Source organism: Ctenopharyngodon idella, chromosome 18 (genome assembly GCF_019924925.1).
Source record: "Ctenopharyngodon idella isolate HZGC_01 chromosome 18, HZGC01, whole genome shotgun sequence".
Classification (NCBI taxonomy): Eukaryota; Metazoa; Chordata; class Actinopteri; order Cypriniformes; family Xenocyprididae; genus Ctenopharyngodon; species Ctenopharyngodon idella.
The window spans coordinates 9,281,543-9,304,590 of record NC_067237.1 but is presented as its reverse complement, the minus strand read 5'-3'; the positions used below and the strand labels follow the sequence as shown (position 1 = coordinate 9,304,590).

Here is a 23,048-nt window from a genome sequence, read left to right as displayed (position 1 = left end):
ACTCAAGGCATACGCAAAAAAAGAAAAGAAAAAAAAAGGGGAGCAAGGCCTGGTTGAGTTAAAAGTTTAAAAGTTAAAAGTGTGTTGAAACTCGCGGTTATGGTAAAGGGCGTGACATTTTGAAACTTCGCTTTTCGGAAGGTGGGGCTTCATAGAGACAGGAACTAAACAGGAGTTTCCCAAAAGCATTGCCACCAATGGTCTCTATGATTAACTTTCGAGAAACACAGACCAGAGAGTTACTGACAGACTGGGAAGAGAGGTGCTACAATAATGTAAAATATGTGAAAAATATTGTTTTTTTTTACATTCAAGCATGAAAACCTATTCTAGTACTCCCCAAAAACAAAATCAAGCATAATATGGCCTCTTCAAATGTGTTATATGAATAAACTGCTGCTCATTGAGAGCTGTTGAAATGCGCAAAATGACTTTTTACATTTGACATAATATTCAGTATACATCACACTGTGCACAATAAAACTGTTCACCACAATGCAGTGCACCTGACTTGACACTATGCATCTTACTATACTGCACAGCACGTAATTTATAAACTGTGCAGTAATATTTAATACAGTAATACAATATTTCATACATGTTTCAAACAGTAAAATGATACTGTTATCACACAACCTTAAAAAGAAATATACATTTATTTTGCATTTTTATTCCAATTTTGAAATGTCCACATATTTGGCCAACAATTTGAAAAGAAAATTCTTTATATTGCTCTGATAATAGTTCTGGTTTTTGGCCTAGAAACCTAATTGTTGTCTTTGCTTCTCAAGTAAATTCATCTTTTTAAGATGTTTAAATATTGTACTGGAAAACAACACAAAAATTATTTGTGGTGTGTTTTATATGCTATAACTTTATTGAGGATTCATGATAATGATAACTGTAGCCAAATGGAGAGGGAATGTTTTTATGGCTTTTGGGTAACAAAAAAACATAAAACAATTCATTTAACAGCCAAAATGTAAAAAGTGACATAAAAAAAAAAAAAAAAAAAAATATATATATATATATATTCTGTCTACTGCTTTGTCGTTTTGGTCCCATTGGGTTTATTTGTTGCAACATTCATAATAAATTATATTTGCAACTAACTTATGTTATTTGATCCATTAAGAAGAACCTAACACTGAACATTTTATAAGGTTTTATGTTCTCTGAAACAATTATATGGATTTTCTGCATTATATAGAAAGCTGTAAACTGTCAAGTGGAATGCAATATATTTATTCAACCTCTCTAAGCTGTAATTCTACATAAAGACCACTAGATGGCATAACACAACTGTTATTATTAAACCTGTGTCCCTTGTGTCAAACAAAGAAACTTCAATCACAAGAGGTTATGCAATTCTGACCTTATTTGGCTAAACATTTTGGATCTCAACTACTTGGTCTTCTTCCTGTTTGTAGTCCTACACCATTATTTGTCAATAGGAATCCAAAGTCATATTAGCCTATGTTACATACCATCATTTGATTGGTGGGCTCTTACTATGGTAATATTTTTATCACGAGAGAGTGTGTTAAAACTAGTGTATAAATCAAAAGCCTTATATATCATTATGTGATTTGTGCTTGATATCTGTCAGTGAAAAAAAAATGAAAAATGAAGGTCAGTTTGATCCTCTGAGTATTCTTTTGTTCTTTTATGCATGGAATCTCTATTCCATCAATCACCCATGACCTGTGTGCTATTATCTAATAACAGGAAAAGACAGTCGAGAGATTTTAATGAGGCCTGAACCCCTGGGACAGATTAAATTTAATAGATTACACATGATAACATTCAGCTGACATTCACTTGTATCAAAAAGCACTTGTACTATATTCCTTACTAAATAGTAGTGTGGAAAGAATTATGTGACCAAATTGTTGAAAAAAGAGTATCCAAGAATTTGGTGTGTTTATGTCCAAAATCTGAAAATCATGTTGTTCACCATGATATGATTCCAAAGAGCGTCTTGTGTTTAAATGGAAGCAAGAAAATCTGGGGAGTTCACATAGCCTATTTGCTTGTGTGATTAGAAATAGTGCAGAATCTTAAATATTTCATAATTTGACATCTTTTTGTATAAAATAGATTTTGAATCCCAGATTCTCAAAGTGGTGTCTGACGTTCGGACCCCACTTATCTCACAGAAGTGAGTACACCCCTCACATTTTTGTAAATATTTCATTATATCTTTTCATGTGACAACACTGAAGAAATGACACTTTTCTACAATGTAAAGTAGTGAGTGTACAGCTTGTATAACAGTGTAAATTTGCTGTCCCTTCAAAATAACTCAACACACAGCCATTAATGTCTAAACTGCTGGCCAAAAAAGTGAGTACACCCCTAAGTGAAAATGTCCAAATTGGGCCCAAAGTGTCAATATTTTGTGTGGCCACCATTATTTTGCAGCACTGCCTTAACCCTCTTGGGCATGGAGTTCACCAGAGCTTCGCAGGTTGCCACTGGAGTCCTCTTCCACTCCTCCATGACGACATCACGGAGCTGGTGGATGTTACAGACCTTGCGCTCCTCCACCTTCCGTTTGAGGATGCCCCACAGATGCTCAATAGGGTTTAGGTACCCTCAGCTTCTTTAGCAAGGCAGTGGTCATCTTGGAGGTGTGTTCGGGGTCGTTATCATGTTGGAATACTGCCCTGTGGCCCAGTCTCTGAAGGGAGGGGATCATGCTCTGCTCATTCATGGTTCCCTCAATGAACTGTAGCATGCAGCCCCAGACCATGACACTCCCACCACTATGCTTGACTGTAGGCAAGACACACTTGTCTTTGTACTCCTCACCTGGTTGCAGCCACACACGCTTGACACCATCTGAACCAAATAAGTTTATTTTGGTCTCATCAGACCACAGGACATGGTTCCAGTAATCCATGTCCTTAGTCTGCTTGTCTTCAGCAAACTGTTTGCGGGCTTTCTTGTGCATCATCTTTAGAAGAGGCTTCCTTCTGGGACGACAGCCATGCAGACCAATTTGATGCAGTGTCTGGCGTATGGCCTGAGCACTGACAGGCTGACCCCCCACCCCTTCAACCTCTGCAGCAATGCTGGCAGCACTCATACGTCTATTTCCCAAACACAACCTCTGGATATGACGCTAAGCAAGTGCACTCAACTTCTTTGGTTGACCATGGCGAGGCCTGTTCTGAGTGGAACCTGTCCTGTTAAACCGCTGTACCGCCGGTCTTGGCCACCGTGCTGCAGCTCAGTTTCAGGGTCTTGGCAATCTTCTTATAGCCTACGCCATTTTTATAGAGCAACAATTCTTTTTTTCAGATCCTTAGAGAGTTCTTTGCCATGAGGTGCCATGTTGAACTTCCAGTGACCAGTATGAGAGAGTGAGAGCGCTAACACCACATTTAACACACCTGCTCCCCATTCACACCTGAGACCTTGTAACACTAATGAGTCACATGACACCGGGGAGAGAAAATGACTAACTGGGCCCAATTTGGACATTTTCACTTAGGGGTGTACTCACTTTTGTAGCCAGCAGTTTAGACATTAATGGCTGTGTGTTGAGTTATTTTGAGGGGACAGCAAATTTACACTGTTACACAAGCTGTACACTCACTACTTTACATTGTAGCAAAGTGTCATTTCTTCAGTGTTGTCACATGAAAAGATATAATAAAATATTTACAAAAATGTGAGGGGTGTACTCACTTCTGTGAGATACTGTATATGCTGTATATTAATATCTAATACTTTTGGTAACACTTTACAATAAGGTTCATTAGTTAACATTAGTTAACTACATTAGTTAACATGAACTAATAATGAACTGCACTTCTACAGCATTTATTAATCTTTGTTAATGTTAATTTCAACATTTACTAATACATGATTAAAATCAAGAGTTATTTGTTAACATTAGTTAATGCACTGTGAATTAACATGAACAGTGAACTGCTGTATTTTTATTAACTAACGTTAACAAAGATTAACAAATACAGTAACAAATGTATTGCTCATGATTAACTATGTTAGTTCATTAACTAATGTTAACAACTGAACCTTGTAAAGTGTTACCATAATTTTTATTAAAGCTTAAAACGTAACAATAACTTGTTAATTGTTGGTAATATTACATATTAATATTTTTAAATATTAAATATGAATATAATAGTATTAATATTAATATTTAAGATGAGTATATACTGGACTGAAGAAAAGTAGTTTTTTTTTTTTTTTCTCCAATGTGTTAACCCCTGAAAAACGAGACTTCCCCGATTTCCTAAGTTGTCCATGAAAGCATGTAGACTGATTTTTATGTGAACTCGGGCCATTTTTGCCGGGAAAATGAAAAGAATGTGACGTTTATGCGCCCTCCCGAGAGCCTCTTTCCGTTCCATGACACATGATGAAGCTAATGTTTATACAATGTTCAAGATAATGCCGAAAGAGCTATTCTGTAATGTCAATGTGTCATGCAAATAAAAAAGTCTCACATAGCCAGATTTACATAGTCTATACACTTTATAATCAAACTATCATAACAGTTTATAATTAATTAATTACCTCATCTGTCGACATGATGGCAGTGAATTGCAGATCTTGTGCAAACATATCCACATTGCTATGATCAGATGCTTTCTAACTGCTGCTCTCACCGCTGTCAATTTTGTTGTTGAGGAAAGCTCGCGGCACATCTAAACATCGCTCTCAGGATGTTCCTGAACAGTAGATCGCTGCAACGGTATTTATAACTAATTTTTACTTATTGGCAAAACTAAAAATGTATGTAGTAATTTATTGACATAGACCTCATGTTTATTATGATAGTTTCGTCCTTACATCTAATACAATATATTGTGAGTCTCGAAAGTATTTACATTTATATTAGTCAATAAATACTTTGATCCAAAATTTAACATTAGATTGTCCTGATGGACGAGGGGTAAACCTTTTGTTCAGCATGCCAGAGGTTCTGGGTTCTAATGAACATCCAAAGATGTTCTGTCAGTGATTGTGTATCAAGAGCAGGGACACGTTTATGTGCATTTTGTTTGTGATTTCATCGGAACGAATAGAGTCTCTGGCCGCAACAGCATTAAGTGATAGATTGAAGCGCTTGTCCGTGTGAAGAATGCGCACTGCAAGAGCGCAAAGAGAAAACTGTTGGGCCACTGATAACAGCGGCAACGAGCACTCAACATGATTTCAAAAACAACACATCCAAGCGCCAGATCGCCTATTATTTAACACAAACGAATGAATTGCTAATCAACTAGAGATGTTTCTTTTTTATCAGTATACATTCGTGCAGTGAGATGTTTCAAAAAGTGGTGGGGACAATATCGACCTTGGCAAAAAGTGGTGGGGACATGTCCCACCCGCAAATTACACCTATGAGTATACTAAATAGTATAGCTGCAATACTAAAGAACTAGCCTATGTAGTTCTATACCTTACTCAAAATGACTACAGTTACACTTAGTCATCATATGAAATAAAAATTGACTATTTTTAATGGAATATTGCAGTATTTAGTATAAATGATTTAGCACATTATTATTAATCTTATTATTAGTATTTTCAAATTCATGTGTCCTCTAATTTTTAATCAAAATAACTTTCCCTCCCTCTTGTAGCAACATGTCTTCTCTGATGACATGTTTACTGGTGCGAGGGCGGGACAACCTGTCAATCACATGAGATCGACCAATAGCAAACTGCAACCACCCAACAATTCTATTAATTCTGATGGACAAAATCAAATCTCGTCCTACTTTTTTTCTTGTCCAAGAAGCCATTTCACTCAAATTTCAGTCACAACAGGGAAGATAAGACTATATTGCAACTGTTCCATGCTGACTTTAAAGTACACTTAAAAGTATATTTTCTAAATAAAAAATGGGACAATTAAGTCCCAAATAAGTATTGAAATGGTAGGCTACAAATAGAGACAGAGCGCATTTAGGCCACGCCCACACCGGGGGGGGGGGGGGGGGGGGGGGGGGGAGAGCTTGAGGGACAATCCAACCGTCTCCATTGACTTTGTATTGCGTGAGTCTGCCTCCTTCTCATTTCTGACTTATAACAAAAAACAGAACAATGCCTTAAAACTGCTGTGTGACAAGGTGTACAGCAAACAAGCTAAAAAACCCAGAGCTAAGTTTTTATAAGCTACCGAACCATAGAAGCCAAGTATACCTCAGTAAGCCTACGTGTGCAGTAAACTTTTTTGTCACTGTTAAGTCAAATATCCAAATGTCGGTTTTATATATTATTTTTCCTGTCGCTGATTATGTTACCCTCCAGTGGGCGTAGTTCTCATAGTAATATGACATGTCGCTCTCTGTCTCAATCACCTGTATCCACTTTTTAGTCCTTAAACGCTCGTTTTTTGGGTCGACAGCTTATAAAAACTTCTGGGTTTTTGGTTCTGTTTTTTTTTTTTTTTTTTTTAGCTTGTTTTCTGTACACCTTGTCACATAGCAGCTTTTAGACATTGTTCTGTTTTTTGTTATAAGTCAGAAATGACAAGGAGGCAGCCTCACGCAATGCAAAGTCAATGGAGACGGTTGGATTGTTTTCCCCCCCGGTGGGCGTGGTTTTCAGATTATGACGCGTGTCGCTCTGTCTCTATAGGCTACATTGATATTAGTATACTTATTACATGAAGTAGCTATATTGGGAAAATAGCCAATACTTGAGGTCTTGAGTAGCCTATAATTCTTTTTTTGTAAGGTATTCTCACTACCTTTATTACAGGCCTACTATATGGGCCATATAATGTATCATGATACAAAACATAAAATACATGCAACCTTTTTTTAGTTTTTCTTTTATGTGTTTACTGAAGGTTCATTAAAAAAATCTGACTATTATTTAGGCTCTGTCAGGTTTTATAGTGTTAATGTCGAGCCACATTTTGCTGTCAAGCGTTCACACACATTTCAGACGTGAACAAAAGTGGGCCTCCTTAAAGCTAAAAGTGTTAAGTGGGTTATGTTCACGCGTTGCCGCAGCAACGAGTTCAAGCCAGTGCCGCGGGGCGGAAGTGACGTACAGTCTAGGGGCGGGACGAGCTGTTGTTGGGACACATGACTTAGAGGCTGTCCTCCTGCATTTGTTTTGACAAGCAGAGAGAGAGGGGGGAGAGAGAGAACATGAGCTTTGTCCCTGCTGATCATTTAATCTCCGAGATATCGTTTAGACAGCTCGTAAACTTCTGTTTAGGGTTCGTCATCGCTGGGCTTTATATAGACAGTTTGTTGAACTAGTTGTCTCACTTAATCAAGTCCTTCCGTCAACAGTATTGTTCTGTTTTTATAGGGAGGGTTTATGATTAAGTGGTCGAGAAGGGGGTTTAGAGCTATGAGCCACTTCTTGTTGGCTTTAGTCAGAGTCATCACCGCCACGTAACGTTTCTCCAGTCTGGAGGAGATGATGTTGGTGGTTCCTTTTTAGTATCTCATCTACCTGTCCTGGGTCTGATCTAGCTGTCCGTAGGCTTGGGGATGATGATCCAGGCGATCCCGATGCGTCTCATATGGCTTTAATTTGAGCAGATCAGTGGCACAGGAGACTGTTGGTACTGGAGCTCGTTTGGCATCGGCAATGAGGCGACTGGCAGCGGAGGTTTGGGATATTTAGCAAGATAGAGACGAGAGATGATAATTGCATGCTTATTTAAGTAGAACGCTGGTGTTTTGGTGAACTAGTTCATCAGACCACTGGACTCTAACATACAGTGGCGTATAGATCTACGTTTGATCGTACAGCTCAAATTATTGATATCCGAATGGCTGTGTGACAGATCGATAGCTAACCGATGTCTAAAGGACGAGTTTTAAAGTCTAAACAAAGATCTGAAGACGGAAGACGGACTGAAGGCATCCTGGAGGGGATCACGGTGTCTGTGACCAACATGAAACCTGACAGAGGTAAGATTAAAAAAAAAAAAAAAAAAAAGAAAGAAAATGCTTGCGTGATTACAGTGTTTGAATGTCATCGGTCTGTGGGTCGTGACGTCACGGCGCTGCAGTGTGTTTGTTTCATTGTTTCATGCATGTGCTTTGATAATGTTCAGATGTATCATTCTGTATTTTTTGTCGCTGTAAATGCTATAGACGTCGCTTTCTGAATGGAACAAAGCGTCCTAGATCAGCTGTGTGTGCTCACTGTGCTGTATGTTGTGTTTGTGTTTTTTTCCGCTGACATACACTCTACCCTTCACACTCTTCAGAAATGTCCACTCTGTTATATAAGAGCGTGATCCATATTCTCTACAGTCACTGTAACGCAACTGACCATGTCGTTAATTTGTACATACATGTTAAAATATCTATGTTAGGTGTAGATATTTTATTTTTGAGAGGGCAAAGATTTGTTTTTGTTGGATATGGGTATGTTTTGGTTGGGTACAGGTTGGTTTTGTTGAGTATGGGTTTGTTTTGGTTGGGTACAGGTTGGTTTTGTTGAGTATGGGTATGTATCTTTGTTGGGTATGGGTTTGTTTTGGTCAGGTAGGCTTTTGCTGGGTAGGCCTACATATGTTTTGGTTGTCTATATAAGATTTGTTTTAGTTGGATATGGGGTTGCTTTAGGGGGGGGGGGGGGGGGGGGGGGGGGTAGGTTTGTTTTCTGTTGGGTATGGGTTTAAAACATAAACATTATGTGAGTTATTTCTTTCTGAGAAATTAATAAGTCAGATGAATAACAGCTGAAAAAGTGACTAGCATTACACTAGCCTAGATTTGCATGACATTACCTGTCCTCACTCCTTCCCCCAATATGTTTGTCAATGCTTTGTCCCTCTTCTTCCAGAGAAAACTGCAAGAAATGTATACTGCACTCAAAGGGTTCACTAAGCAATTAATTTTTTGAAATGTGACAGCACATTGTTTGATAGCTACTATATGTAGATGATGGTCTATTTAACTGCTGTACTCTTGCTTCTAAGCTTCCATGTTTGGACAGGCTGGAGTCATGTTTGGATGTAATTTGGCCCCCGTGAATGTGGTTTGCCCCTACTGCCGCAGCCAAAGCTGGCAATTTACAAAAGCCAACAAACAGGCTTGACTATCCAGATATGTTTTTGTTGGATCACAATTTTGTTACAAAAATATACTTAAAAATGGAATGAGCTGGCTGCATTCCTTTGGTGTCTTCAGAGTCATTTCCCTCTATTGGATTTCTCTCAGTGGATTAGAGACCTCTTGGGTCTGTTTGGCTCTTCGAATGAGAGTTGATTACCGTCAAAAGACTGTTTTGGAGTAGATATGACATCCCTTCTGTGCTATTGTTATTTGGAACATACTGTTCCAGTGATGAAAATAGCAGGTTGTTCAGTTCCACCAGCACTCTCTCTTGCTTAGTTGCTTTCTTTCCTTTTTACACTAGAACTTCAAAACAATACACCAAACTCTTTGCACATTTTTTGGAATATCTCATTAAGTAGCTTCCTTTTTTAAGACTTCTGTTTTTGAGCAGGGATTCTGTGGTTCTTTCTTGTTTCTGGCACTAGGGTGACACTCGCAATAAACTCAGACATGTAACAGGATCATGTGGCTTCCTTTGGACTCTATCACGGCTGAAAATCAATTCGTCTGGAGCTGACACCAATAAACATCTCTTGTTTGGCATGTAAACAAACACGTTTTCTTTTTTATCTTTGCTCAGCATTATTGGTCCAGCGCTTGTTACCATTTGATCGGAATAGATTGTTAAAGGGGTAGCTGACCCCAAAAAAATTCTGTTATCGCTGACACACAACCATGTCATTCCTTTTCTTTTGTGAAAAACAGAGGTTTTGAACATTGTTCATTCTGCTACTATGAAAGTGGATTTTCTCTTAGTAAAACATGACAGAATTGTCATTCTTAGGTGAGTTATTTTAAAACTGTAAGCACTTTTTAAAGAGATAACACAGGTTCTTGACCATGATTAAAATGACACCCATTAAAAATTATTCAGTTCAGCATTTAGATTTCTTTTTGTTTGTGTGATATAAAACAGTCTTTGTCCATGATATCATGAGGTGGAAAGCTACTAGTAGATCCAGGAACTTTGAGTTGTGAAGGCCATGTGGAAACATGTACCGTGGAGAAATGATGTCATATTTTTGTCAGAGTTCTGGAATAACCAGTTGGAGCAGGCCTACTGCAGTCAGCTGGGAGATTTCGGAGTGTCTCGCCTTGAAGTCGAACAGCTGTTGGTTTTGACACAGTTTCCCTTGAGCTGGGTGGTGCGAGCATGTGTGTACTCAATGCAGTGGGAATTTAGGTGTGTTAATGGTTGCTAGTTTGCACATTGTTTGCTTTTTTGTTTTGCTTTACCAGGGATAGATTGTCACCAAAGAAGAGCTCATCATCAACCATGTTTAAATCCTTTGTAGGAGAATCAGACATTGTTAAAAAAGCTTATAGGCAGTTTATACAATAAATTTAAATCTAGAAAACATATCCAGGGGCCTCAATTATAAAACACACATACAGGTTTGATCCTAAATTCCATGAATATCATCCTGTTTTAAAATTGAGGAACAAATTGGGATTTCAAAAAGGCAAATATTGACATGAAAATGTTCTTATGTATAAGCCAACTGAAGAGCATGCATACACACTTTATGGGCTCATATATACCAGTAATTAAAAAAAAAATCCAATGTTGTTTATTAAAATGTAAAGAAAGATAAGTAGATATGCATTGATCTGCTTTGTGATAAGTTTCACTGAAATTAATAATTAAAACAAATAGTTTGTATATATGGACATTAGTGCTGGGCGGTTTGACCGAAAATCTGTATCATGTTTTTTTTTTTTTTTTTTAAGATTCTGGCGGTTTCATGGTATGTCATGTTTTTTTTTTCCAGGACCTTTATTTTGGCATATTTTACGGTCAGCAGTACAGGGAATATATTTTATAAACATTGTGAGGACAAATAAAAATTTAATCAAATCAGTTCATAAAGCTAACAATTTAGTTGAAATGTAACCAAATTAATTTAATTATTTAATTAAATTAATATTAATAAGTAGGCTACATTTTATTGTGCAATTTCTGTCATTTCAACGAAGACCTTTGAGTTTGTGTTTTAATAAACAGTTGTTATTATAATAATAATAATAATAATAATAATAATATCTATTAATCGAAGTACATTCTATTGTACAATAGTAATAACTAATAACTAATAGTAATAACACTAGTCCGTATCGATATCTGATTCATTGTACAGCCCGACTTTTGATTTATTCATCCAAAAATTGCCAAATTCTGTGATGTCCCGCTTTGTACAGTAAGTTCTATTTGTGACTGGATTCTGTGATTTCATCCGTGTTTTCTGCATCGCGGAAATCATATGGCTATACATGGTATTTGCAGTATTAAAGAGAGTTAGTTTTATGAGTTATTTATTGTTGTGTTATAAAGTTGTTTCCATTAGTTTAAGAATGGTATGCAGTTAATAGAAGTCCGCTCTCTATACGCTCTACATTGCGCTTCATGGCCATTGAATAGATAAAGCAGCTGTTTCAGCTACTCACCGGTATGGCGGTTTTTGAAAAATTCATATCGGTCTCGAAATTGAAACCGGTATACCATATGAACTGGTATACCGCCCAGCACAAGTGGACATTTTATAAATCGTTCACAGAGTAATTTCAGAAATTATTGTATGTTCACATTCATTCTATGCATGTCTTTATAAATGAGGCCCCTCACTATAATTATTATTATTATTTTTTTTGCTGCAATTAAAATTTGTTGATATAACTTAAAAATCCAACTTAACTAAAGTTACTTACTTACTTAGACTTAGTTCCTCCCATACTCACGAGCACATAGGGCGACAAGTTTTCTCTATCAACGTCTATCCATTGTAGTGGCTGCGGCTTCATCCCACAACGTATCGATGAGTTTAAAGGGTTAATTTCTGTCATTAAGTACTCACCATCATGTCGTCCCAAACCCGTAAAACTTTCGTTTGTCTTTGGAACACAAATTAAGATATTTTTGATGAAATCTGAGGTTATCTGATCCACACATAGGCAGCAACAACATTGCACCCTTGCTAAAAAAACCTTTTTTATAACAAATTTGTATGTACCCTGTCATACTGCTACGCTATTTTCGTTGCAGAGCAGCATGCGTCATGCTGCTCACATGACCAGAGCTGGCCAATACTGAGCAGCTGTTCGGCCATGACTCGTGACAGTTCGGCCATGACTCGTGATAGTTCGGCCATGACCCGTGACAGTTCGCCATTCGGCCATGACTCTGACAGTGCCGGTCCCAAGCCCGAATAAAGGAGGAGGGTTGGGCGTCGGACTGGCAACGCGACCCCATAAAACCTTGCTTGCCAAGGAAATGACATACCTCTATGACTAAAACTAAAGTTAACTAAACTTATAATTTTAAGTCAAACACGAACACTTTTTTTTTTAAGTTGAAACAACACATTATTTGTTCTAATGTTGAATTTCAAGTTGTGATAACTAATTGCAGCAATCAATTTTTATTCCAACCAGTAATAATAATAAAAAAGATATATATTTTGAATAAATTTTGACATTATTTAAAAAAAAAAAGTTGCACCAAATAAAATTGTAATCTTTTTATTTGAGCAGCACAACATAGCAACATTGCCTCAACCAATGGTGTGAGTTTGGGGCGGGACTAATACAATAGTAATACTATAGTTAAGAAATCTAAATGATCGTAAATTAAAGGCAGTGCAACAAATGCTTCTGTGATGTATAAATATTTTACAATTTAAATGTAACCTTTTTTTCACACTGCAGTAAATGAATTGTGTAATAGAAATTGTGTAATCTTTTAGAAAAATATACATTCTTATATCTTTTTTTAAATTTTGGGTGAAATGTAACTCGAACATGACCTTAACAGGTTTTATGAGATTCACCCAAGTGAGGCGTATTTCTACTGTTCTCCACAGTCTCTGTCTTTGGAGTGTGGAAACAGTCAGAAGACTTACGTAACCTCTCTCTCTCACATGATCATTTGCTCTTTCAGCTGGGGGGCAGGCAAGCGTGATGACATCAGTTCCTGTGTGGCTGTGATCTTTAGTGACGACCACCGTGGCTTGGTTCAGCATGATGAAGGGAAGGTTCAGGAAAGGCGAAACTGTTTCTAGACCAGCACTCTCACCTAAATAGCTGCACACACAGAAGAGCCAGCGTGAAGCGAGGGGGCCATCTGGACCTGTAGCTCATCTCTCTGTTGGTGTAAACACTCACTGTGGGCGTTTCTATTATTGGAATATGTACAAGCTGTATACGTAAACACAACCCGACCACACCTGAGCACCTCGACTGTGCTAATACCTCAGCTAGTAGGACCTGTATGGACAGAAAAGCAGCTATGCAAACAAAATGAATGGCATCTCATTTGCATTTGCAGTGTCATCTTGTTTGCATTTGTGTTCCATCATCAATAATTATATTCATCAAGATTTTGCCCTTTTTGAGAACATGAATGCCATTTAGCTGGCTGACATATAGCTAGTGCAGTGCAGATACGATCATGTAACGTGATTCTTTTTCTCACAATATTGCACCAATCTTTTAGATCCAAGAATTAACATGTTTTTTATTCATGTCTTCTACATTCATGCAGTGTTCGTAATGAAGAAGCAGAAACACACAATCTGACATCTGCATTTCTCACTGTCGCCACATTGTACAGTGAGTGAAACAAACAGTGACTGATTCCACAGATTGACTTTCTGTCAGACATGCTGGGTGACTTTTGTGTATTTGCTGCAGTTTCAAGTGCAGTCCTACTATGATATCATGATGCATCACAGTATGAATCATAACGTGTCATGATTATTATACTGTAAGGTAGTTGGCAAAACCCAGCCTAGTCTTTGTCATTCACCTTTTTTTTTTTTAAATATGCATGAGACATTATTGGTTATTGGCCAGTGTTGGGGATATAAAATTAAGCATGCTTATTTCTTCTGTTTTTACATTTAGATTACCTTTGCCATCATCTAATGCTCACTTACAGTTAATTTTTAAAGGCACCAATAATTTAATAACTAGGGATGTGTGAGTCTGGTCGACTAGTCAACTAAATGATACTGCTGCTGCTAGTCAACATTGGAAATACTAGTCGTTTACTTTTTTGGCACATTTATGTTTTGCTTTATAGTTTTTACAAAAGCTAGATTCAAATTATTGTCATGTTAATGTTAATTTTACCTCAGACCTTGTATGCCTTTCTCTCTGTGTTCCCACCCTACATTTTTTCTTGTTCGTGAAGCCATTTCATACTTTACAATAGTGAAGAAATGACTAGTGCAACTTTTGTTTCATGCCGACCTTAAGCAAATGCTAAAGTTTAATGTACAATGAATTGACTGTTTGATTCAACAGATTAGATGGGCTATTTCAAATGGAAAGTTTTTTTTGTTGTTGTTTTTTGACTGAAAAAATAAAAAATTAAAATTTAGTCAAATTTAGTTTTAAAAACTAAATAATTTTAATTTAAAAATTTAGTTTTTAGCATTTTAATGGTATAGAATGGCATAGAATTTTATTATCAGCCATTTATCGTTATCTGACATTACTATAATTATTAACTTATCGGTATTAGCAAAATTTTAACATGAATGCATGACTACTTTTTTCTCCTTAAAGACCCCATGAAATGTTTTACGAGCACAGTTTTCTTTCCTGTGGTTATGTATTTACAAATAAAAAGGATGTTGGGCTGTGACAATCGTCTTTTTTATTTTTATAGTTTTAGCTTACATTGTCAGGAACTATGGTTTATACTTACTATTTCTATTTAAAGGCAGGATGTATTGAAGGACATTCTCATTCTAGAGAGCAGTGGCTCAACCTTATTGTTATGAAGCAACGAGAATACTTTTTGTGCGGCAAAAAAACAAAATAACGACTTTATTTAACAATATCTAGTGATGGCTGATTTCAAAACACAGCTTCATGAAGCTTCGAAGCTTTACAAATCTTTTGTTTCGAATCAGTGTTTGGGAGCGTGTATCAAACTGCCAAAGTCATGTGATTTCAGTAAACGAGGCTTTGTTAAGTCATAAGTGTTTCGAAATTTCAATGGTTCACCACTGGGGAGCGTGACTTTGGCAGTTTGATATACGCTCCGAACCACTGATTCAAAACAAAAGATTCGTAAAGCTTCGAAGCTTCATGAAGCAGTGTTTTGAATTCGCCCATCACTAGATATTGTTGAATAAAGTCGTTATTTATTTATTTTTTTTGCCGCACAAAAAGTATTCTTGTCACTTCGAAGCATTAAGGTAGAACCACTGTAGTCACATGAACTGTTTTAAATATGTCTTTAGTAGCTTTCTGGGCATCTGAAAGTGTTAATTATCTTGCTGACAATGGAGGCCTCACTGAGCCATTGGATTTTATCAAAAATATCTTAATTTGTGTTCCAAAGATAAATGAAGGTCTTACGGGTGTGGAATGACATGAGGGTGAGTAATTAATAACAGAATTTTCATTTTTGGGTGAACTAACCTTTTTAACTCCCCTACAAACAAGATAATCAATATTGTTGGTCCATTTTGTCACAAGATGAAGACTGCACGTTTTGCATGCATAACTTTTAGAAGTACACAAGCATATATACATGATGTTAAAGCTGACTGACATTTTTATATGAAAAACATAACAAAACCCCTCACTATGTTCTGAACATATCTGCATTTAAATAAAGTAGTGTTTTCAAAAGCTGTGCTGAGAATCAGTTTAATGTTCATTTTTCAGCTCAGTGAGCTCTTTTTGGTTAACATCTTTGGTTTACGATGAGATTTTCCACCGTCTGCTGCGCCTCTGTTGCTCTCATTTAAAATAAGCTAGCGTGAAGCAGCCGGGGGGAGCATATGAGGAGAAAGTGTGAGGTTGTCTCTGAAGCATCCTGAAATTCGTCTGTGATGAGCTTCTGTGAATTTAAAATATTGCTTTAGATTTGCTAGATTAGATAACACTTATGATTTACTACTATTAAATATGATGTCTCCAAGATAGAAGTAGAAGGGAAAGGTCTTTCTTTCTCATAGGCTGGGAATTCTGGGACACATGCAAAAGTGGAATTATGTGTTATCTTTGTAAACAGGCAAGGACAAGTGTATGAGAAGGCAAGTTGTGTAACAACCTGTAACATATCACTTTTTCACACTCGATTTCTTGGTTAATTGGTGACCCATATCGGAATACATTAAACAAGTGCTGTTGTAATTAATTTGCTCGTACTCTGCTGCAGTAGTCTATTCCTTTGTGGTAACATTTAATATATGATTTTAAAATCAATAAGCTTTTATCTCAGAGAACGACTTGTATCTTTTAGGAGAGAACATAGTTAAAAGTTTTGATATGATTATTCAATTATTGGATTCTTTTTTCTTGTTGTAGACAGTAGAAATCTGAATTCCTCTTCAGAATTTACTAACAAAAAAGTAGCATATTATCGCCATGATGTTTGGACATTGTATCATCATAATATAAGCATGGATTTTTGTCCGACAGCAGTCTCTACCTAGGCCAAAAGCAATAATCTGCATCTTATGTAAAAAGTTTTTGGCTGTTTTTTCCTTAGGAGTTTTGGTGTCTGAAAGTTAGGCCTACAGTATGTTTTCATATTAAAATGAACTTTTAAAATTTGTTTTGTATGGTCTGTCAGACTCTACACTACAGGGGGGTTTCACAGCAGTGCCATATAGAAGAACCATTTTGGGTTCCCCAAAGAATCTTTAAGGGTGTGTTCACACTTGTAGTTTGGTTCTCTTCATTCATTTGGTCTGGATCAAAAAAGTATATGTTCAGTCCTGGTTTTCTTAGCATACATATTTTCATTTTTAAGACAGAACCTAAAGATCTACTGCAAGGAGAAGCATTTCCGACACCTGTACCAAACTGTAATGGGCAACGTAGCTCATATGATGAGAAGAACCAGGTATGCTTGAGCATTGAAAACTGTCGTCTTTTAGTGTTGCATCTTGTGACATCACATCCTGTTTTTAGTTTGTTTAGATCAGGGGTGCCCAATCCTGTTCCTGGAAATCTACCTACCTGCAGAGTTCTGATCCAACGCTCCCGTCTGTAATTATCAAGTGCTTCTGTAGATCTTAGCTGGTTCAGTTATGTTTGATCAGGCCTGAGGGTATATCTGTCCCCTCTGCCTCAAATTACCTACAAATTATCATTCTCTGGTAGTCAATACTGCAAACCACTGTAAAAGCAGATCTGCACGGCTCTCTTCAAAGTCACAGTGTTTATATTTTCCTCTGTTGCTACTGACAACAGGGATCAGTTGCACCGGTGGCCTGGTTTGTCTGCATCTCAAATACTCAGCTGAAATCAGCTGATCAAGGGTTGTGGAAAATATACACACACGCTCCCTTGTGACAATGGGTCACTTTAAGCAAGCCAAGTTATGGCAGGATGTTTCAACATGAAGCAGATCTGAGGACTGGTGTCTTAGTTGATATAGTTTTAATTGTAGTTTCTGTTTTTGGCACGTACAAGATGGTAGTCTGACCCAGTGCTTCGTGGCTTTAATATTAAATAGGTTGTTAATTATTTGATGCACTGTTCTAGTTAACCTGAAGTCCATCACTACCCAGCTTTGTATAAAGTCAACATGAAACAAGAATTGGCCGTATTTACTTTCTTAATAAATGTTCCTGGTCTTGTGAATGATTCATTTATGCATGTTCTTCCAAAGAATATATAATCTTTCATCTAAATGCTCCACCTCTAAACCAACTTTTTTTTTTTTTTTTTAGCTGATGTCACCTAGGCCAAGTGAGATATTGGTTAATGTTAAATGAATGTATTGGCTACGATAATAGGAAAGGGAAAAAAAAAAAAATTTCCACTTTGAACATCCTGTTTTTATCAAATTATCTTAATAAAATAGGTCAAACGCTGTTTCATGTTTACTTTAAAGCCAAGACCTATTAAAGTCCATTTTTGACCAAGTTTCCAAACTGATCTTCACCACTTTGTTTTGATTTCCTTTTAATGTTGATTTAAGGGCAGATTTCACAAAGTCAAAGTTCAGTTTTCACTGTGTGACACTATGTTGGTGAAACAGGCTTCTGTTTTTCACTAAGATTGCTCAACCTGGCCTCATAGCATGTGTCTGGGGACAGGTGTGTGTGTGTGTGAGATCTGCTGTAAAGCTCAATGTAAGCAGACAGGTGGCTGATGGTCCTGCAGGCTGTTTGAGTTCAGGCAGTTGGTGCTTTTTTGAGCTCAGGCTGATTTGGGGCATGTTTGACCTGCAAAACTCCTGGGTTTCACGTAGGGCTGCACAATATTGAAATACTGCAAATGTACATATCGCAATTTCTTGCAATAACTGCATGATTTTAATACTCCAAGAGATTACAAAACATTTTCCAAGGTTTAGGTCGACACAGACAGCAGAGAATAGACTGGACACTTGACTGTTTGTGTGACATGCTTAATGTTATTACATCCAATAAGAGAAGTACTCAGACACACAGGAAGCCACCTCTCGGATGGCTTATATGGCCAAATACACAAAATCGTATAGAAATGCCAGTCTTGGTGAGTAAGTATTCATGTAAACATAGACAGTTATGTCTTAAAGTGGACTAAACAGTTGAGAAAGTGTGCACGCGTGTAACATAGGATCCTAACACATTACCTTAACATAGGTAATATAGGATCCGTGCAGCTCTTAAAGTGACAGCAGCCTAATAAACCTGCTTCCTTCTGGGTGCTTAAAGCTACAGTCCGTAAATTTTTTTGGTTAAAAATTATCCAAAATCAATTTTTGAGCAATTACATAACCAGCCAGTGTTCAAAGCTATCTCCTTACCTTAGCCCGATTCACAATGGTAAGCTTGTAATAATGTGTTCTAATTTGAGTGGTACTGGTAGGTTTCCGCGGGAAATACAAGCTGGCCGCCGTTCGTCTTTACATCATTATGTCATGTCTGTATACATAAAGAAGGAATCCCGGCTAGTAGGCTATGACACATGTGAGGGTGCTGCAGGTGGTAGATCATTTATAGCCTTTTCTCATAGCAGCTGGAATAATTAAAATGATCATTTTGATGGCGGATTGTAATCCAGAAAGGTCTAAATGACAATCATCAGTGACAACTGGAGATTCACCCGTAGTCAAAAGCAAAAGACTTTGGACTGCGGAGCGGCTACAGAAATTTAAATCTCCAGGTAACGCTAATACACACTAAATACACATAGTCATGCAATGCTGATGTTGTTAACATTAACAGTTTGAGAACAAAGTATAACAATAATAATAATTTGCATGGTTTGACGTGATCCGAGCTAAGCGATCATTAGATTTAATCACCACTGGCAGCGCAATTTATTGTAATGCTTTTTTTTCCTCAGTTGGTCAGAACAAAAGTGGCAGACATGTTACTTACTTGTTCAGATGACATTTTCTGGTGAAAATTCTTATTTTGGTCATACTTATTTTTGGTCATGTGTGATTCCTAAGTACAGTATCCACACTGATGTGGTGACTGACAGCAAACATTAAATTCATCCGCGCTGAAGAGCCATACCGATGCACAACCTACGTAAAGATGAATTCCGCAAATAACTGCGATTGCAGGTTTCAAACAGAGATGGCGACAAAGAGGCAAAACTTACGGACTGCAGCTTTAATGTTAATCAAACAAAAATGGACAAATCACTCACTGCTCTTGATTGAATAACTTTTGTAGCTTTAATAAGAATCAATATTTAATTAATACAGTGAAGACTAAGCAGTGTTTTATTTTTTTTTCCATTTGATTATTCAATTTCTGTTGTTAAATAAACCTAATGTAGGACTACCTGAAACTTTAAACTCCCTGGTTTACACTGATGTAAAAATGACAAAACATAAAAATTACAGAAGTTGTAGGGATGCTTTCTTCTCACAAAAAGAATGTGAAACATATATGTTGCTTGCATCATTTTCAGTTTTTGAATATATTTAAATATAATTTTAAATTATTTTACACACTTAAAGCATTATCTTATTGCATATCGAATATTTCATTATATAACAAGTTATCGCATATCACATTTTTCTTCAATATCATGCAGCCCTAGTTTCATGTGTGTTGTAGGATCCCTGCTATAGCTTTTCTAGTGCTGATCAGCATTTGCTGGTCATTAAACGGGATCTTCAAGCCCTCTGAAGAGGTTTCATGTGTTTACCAGGGTGGGGAAAAGTCTAATTAATAACCAGTGATATCACCTACAATCCAATTAAATCCTCTTGGATAAAAATCCCACCCTATATTGTTTTCCGCTGAATATTCTGTTTCAATCTGAAATACATCACATTACAGAAGTTAAATGTGTTGTAAATGCTGTTAAATTTATATGATAATTGTATAATTAGTAGATAGTAATTAGTAAAGTAATCCAGCAATTAGTAAATACTAAAGTAATAGTAAAAATTAAACCATAGAATTATAAAATATATGTTATTTCAAGCTTCAAAAAGTTCATAAAAGCCGCGTTTCCACCGCAGGAACTTTCCCCAGGAACTAGGAACTTTGGGGTGGTACTCGGTGTGTTTCCACCGCAGGAACCAGGGTCTAAATGAAGTTCTGGGTAAAAAAATATTCCCCCTCTGAAAGTATCTGCTCGCTAGGTAGTACTTTTTCAAAGTTCCAGAACTTTCAGGGGTGGGACTGAACGTGCTGATTGGTTGAGTTCACGCAGCATTTTGATTGGTTGACTCCACACAGCATTTTATTTCAGCCATCGTTTTTTTAAAGTCTGTTGCGGGGCGTGCAGTAAGGGTTGTTTGCTATTTGAATAAAAAATGGAGTTTAAAAAATACGACAGATGGACTGACAATGAGGTTCAGGCTTTGTTAAGCTTATATGCGGAGGACGGAATCCAGCGGTAACTTTAAAGTCGTGCGCAGTCCCATGTCACCGGACTATCTTCACGGTACTTTAGACCGCTATGAAAACGCAGCTAGCAATAGGTCTGGGGGAAAAAACGTTCCTGGGAAAAAAAAAAAGTTCCTGGGACAAATTGTTCTGGGTAATTTCAGTGGAAACGTGGCTAAAGACATTGTAAAAGTATCCATATGTGAATTAAGTGGTTTAAAAAGTCTTCTGAAGAGACATGATCACTTTATATGGTGAACAGATTTAATTTAGGCTTTTACATGAACATTGATCAATGGACATACATAGAGCTCATCAAATATGGTAAACAGAAGCTCAAATGTGCTTGCTTAACATGTGAAAACCAGTTAGGTTTGTTTTTGCGTAACACGCAAGAATCCTGTTTACCATATTTGATGTGCGTTGATCAGTGCTTGTATGTGAAATAAAACCTAATTTAAATCTGTTCATCAAATAAAGCTATCGTGTCTCTTCAAAAGACTTTATATCGATTAATTCTACAATGAATTAATCAAAGGTTTCTGAGTCGTGAAAGTTTTGAGTGAATGGACTTGCAATGGAGGACAGAAATCTCTCAGGTTTCATTAAAAATATCTTCATTTGTGTTCTGAAAATGAATGAAAGTCTTACAATTTTGTAATGACATGAGGGTGAGTAAATGATGACAGAATTTTCATTTTTGGGTGAACTATCTCTTTAACTGTGAAGGATAGATCCAAACCATATTTTAGTGAGCAGAATATGATTGATTTTTTTTTTTTCCTTTTGACTCATGCAGCCCCTAGCAAACACCAAGAGCACAGGCCACCACCACTTACTCTACATTTGTTCAGAAAATTTCAAAATCTAGTGTTTTCTTGGATTACTTAAGCCCAGCAACTCAACTGAAATCAACCGTTTCATCACTCCCTGCGCATTTATCAGTCACACAATGATGTCTGTGTCATTCTCCCCAAGCACTTCTCTTTGCCTCATACCCACATCTTTTGTGTGTTTTCTTTTGTCTGGGGTTTGTTGTTGCCAGTAAGTGTGTTGTCGGTTGATCCTGTTACATACCCAGCTCATGAAAGACGTGATTCATTGTGGTATCTCACACAAGCCCTCAGACTGCAACTCTCATCTCCAGTGTCTCTTTCTCACCTCACGTTTTCACTCGATCGCTCATTCTTTTTAACATGACGCTCATGGTCACGCATCCACTCAAACTCTAAATGAATGAACAAGTTCTCATGAAAGCATTTATGCACACCACTGTCGGCCTTACTGCCTCAAGGTCACTCTCTGAACACAGATAAAAGCAGTGTAATAGTTAATAGATGGTGTAGTCAGATGGTGTTTTACATGTGTTACACATCACATGTTGTGGTCTAGCGTTGTTTTTCTGATTCCTGCCTTTGTGGAGACAGTTATAGCCCTGGCAATAGGCCATTACATGTGCTTACATTTTTGTGTGTACATGTCCTTAAAGGGATAGTTGACCCAACAAAAAAAAAAAGAAATTGTCATAATTTGCTTACATTCATGGCATGACTTTCTTTCTTCCGTGGAACACAAAACGAAATGGTTTGAGTAATGTTTACGCTGATTTCTTCCATATTCTGTCAAGCACCAACTACTTTTAGACTATAGTATTCTGGTACTTTTTTGCCCATTTGGTAGTTTAAAACAAAGATTATTGGAGTATGTCTTATGAGAAAATACTATTTCAGTCTACTTCAAAGTTTAGTTCAATGTGTTACTCGTCACTTGAGTGAAAAATTGTTTCTAAGTACACCTATTTTTTCAGGGTATATGAAAGAGAGCAGCGAAAACATTTTGTTAAACATCTTCTTTTGTGTTCCATAGAAGAAAGAAAATCATATGAGTTTAGAATAACCCAAGGGTAAATGATGACAGAAATGGAAGTCTCTGGGTTCTATTTTGTGTAATGGCTGTTCCCTGATCCACAGAATTGTTCAATTATGTAAATGAAATTGCGCTGCCCTCAGAACCCTTTACGTAACGTCCCTATCGACTGTTTGCGAACATGATTAAAAGCTCAGGTTAAATAGCTATGATAGAGAACAAATTGTTTTCAGCTCACTATAAGTATACAATAAATCTTAGTGTGTTTGTAGTCATGTGTTTTGATGTGTTT

The 23,048-nt window shown here is 36.9% G+C and overlaps 1 protein-coding gene across 1 annotated transcript in view; it reads left to right on the top strand.

The window, feature by feature from the left end:
• Positions 1–7,102: 7,102 nt before the first annotated feature.
• The window catches only part of atosa (atos homolog A), a 50,357-nt gene continuing 34,411 nt past the window's right edge, over positions 7,103–23,048 (top strand). Inside the window, exon 1 of the mRNA XM_051869883.1 lies at positions 7,103–7,922. Coding sequence (XP_051725843.1) covers positions 7,811–7,922 — 112 coding nt within the window. The 5' untranslated portion in view covers positions 7,103–7,810. The remainder of the gene's footprint in view (positions 7,923–23,048) is intronic.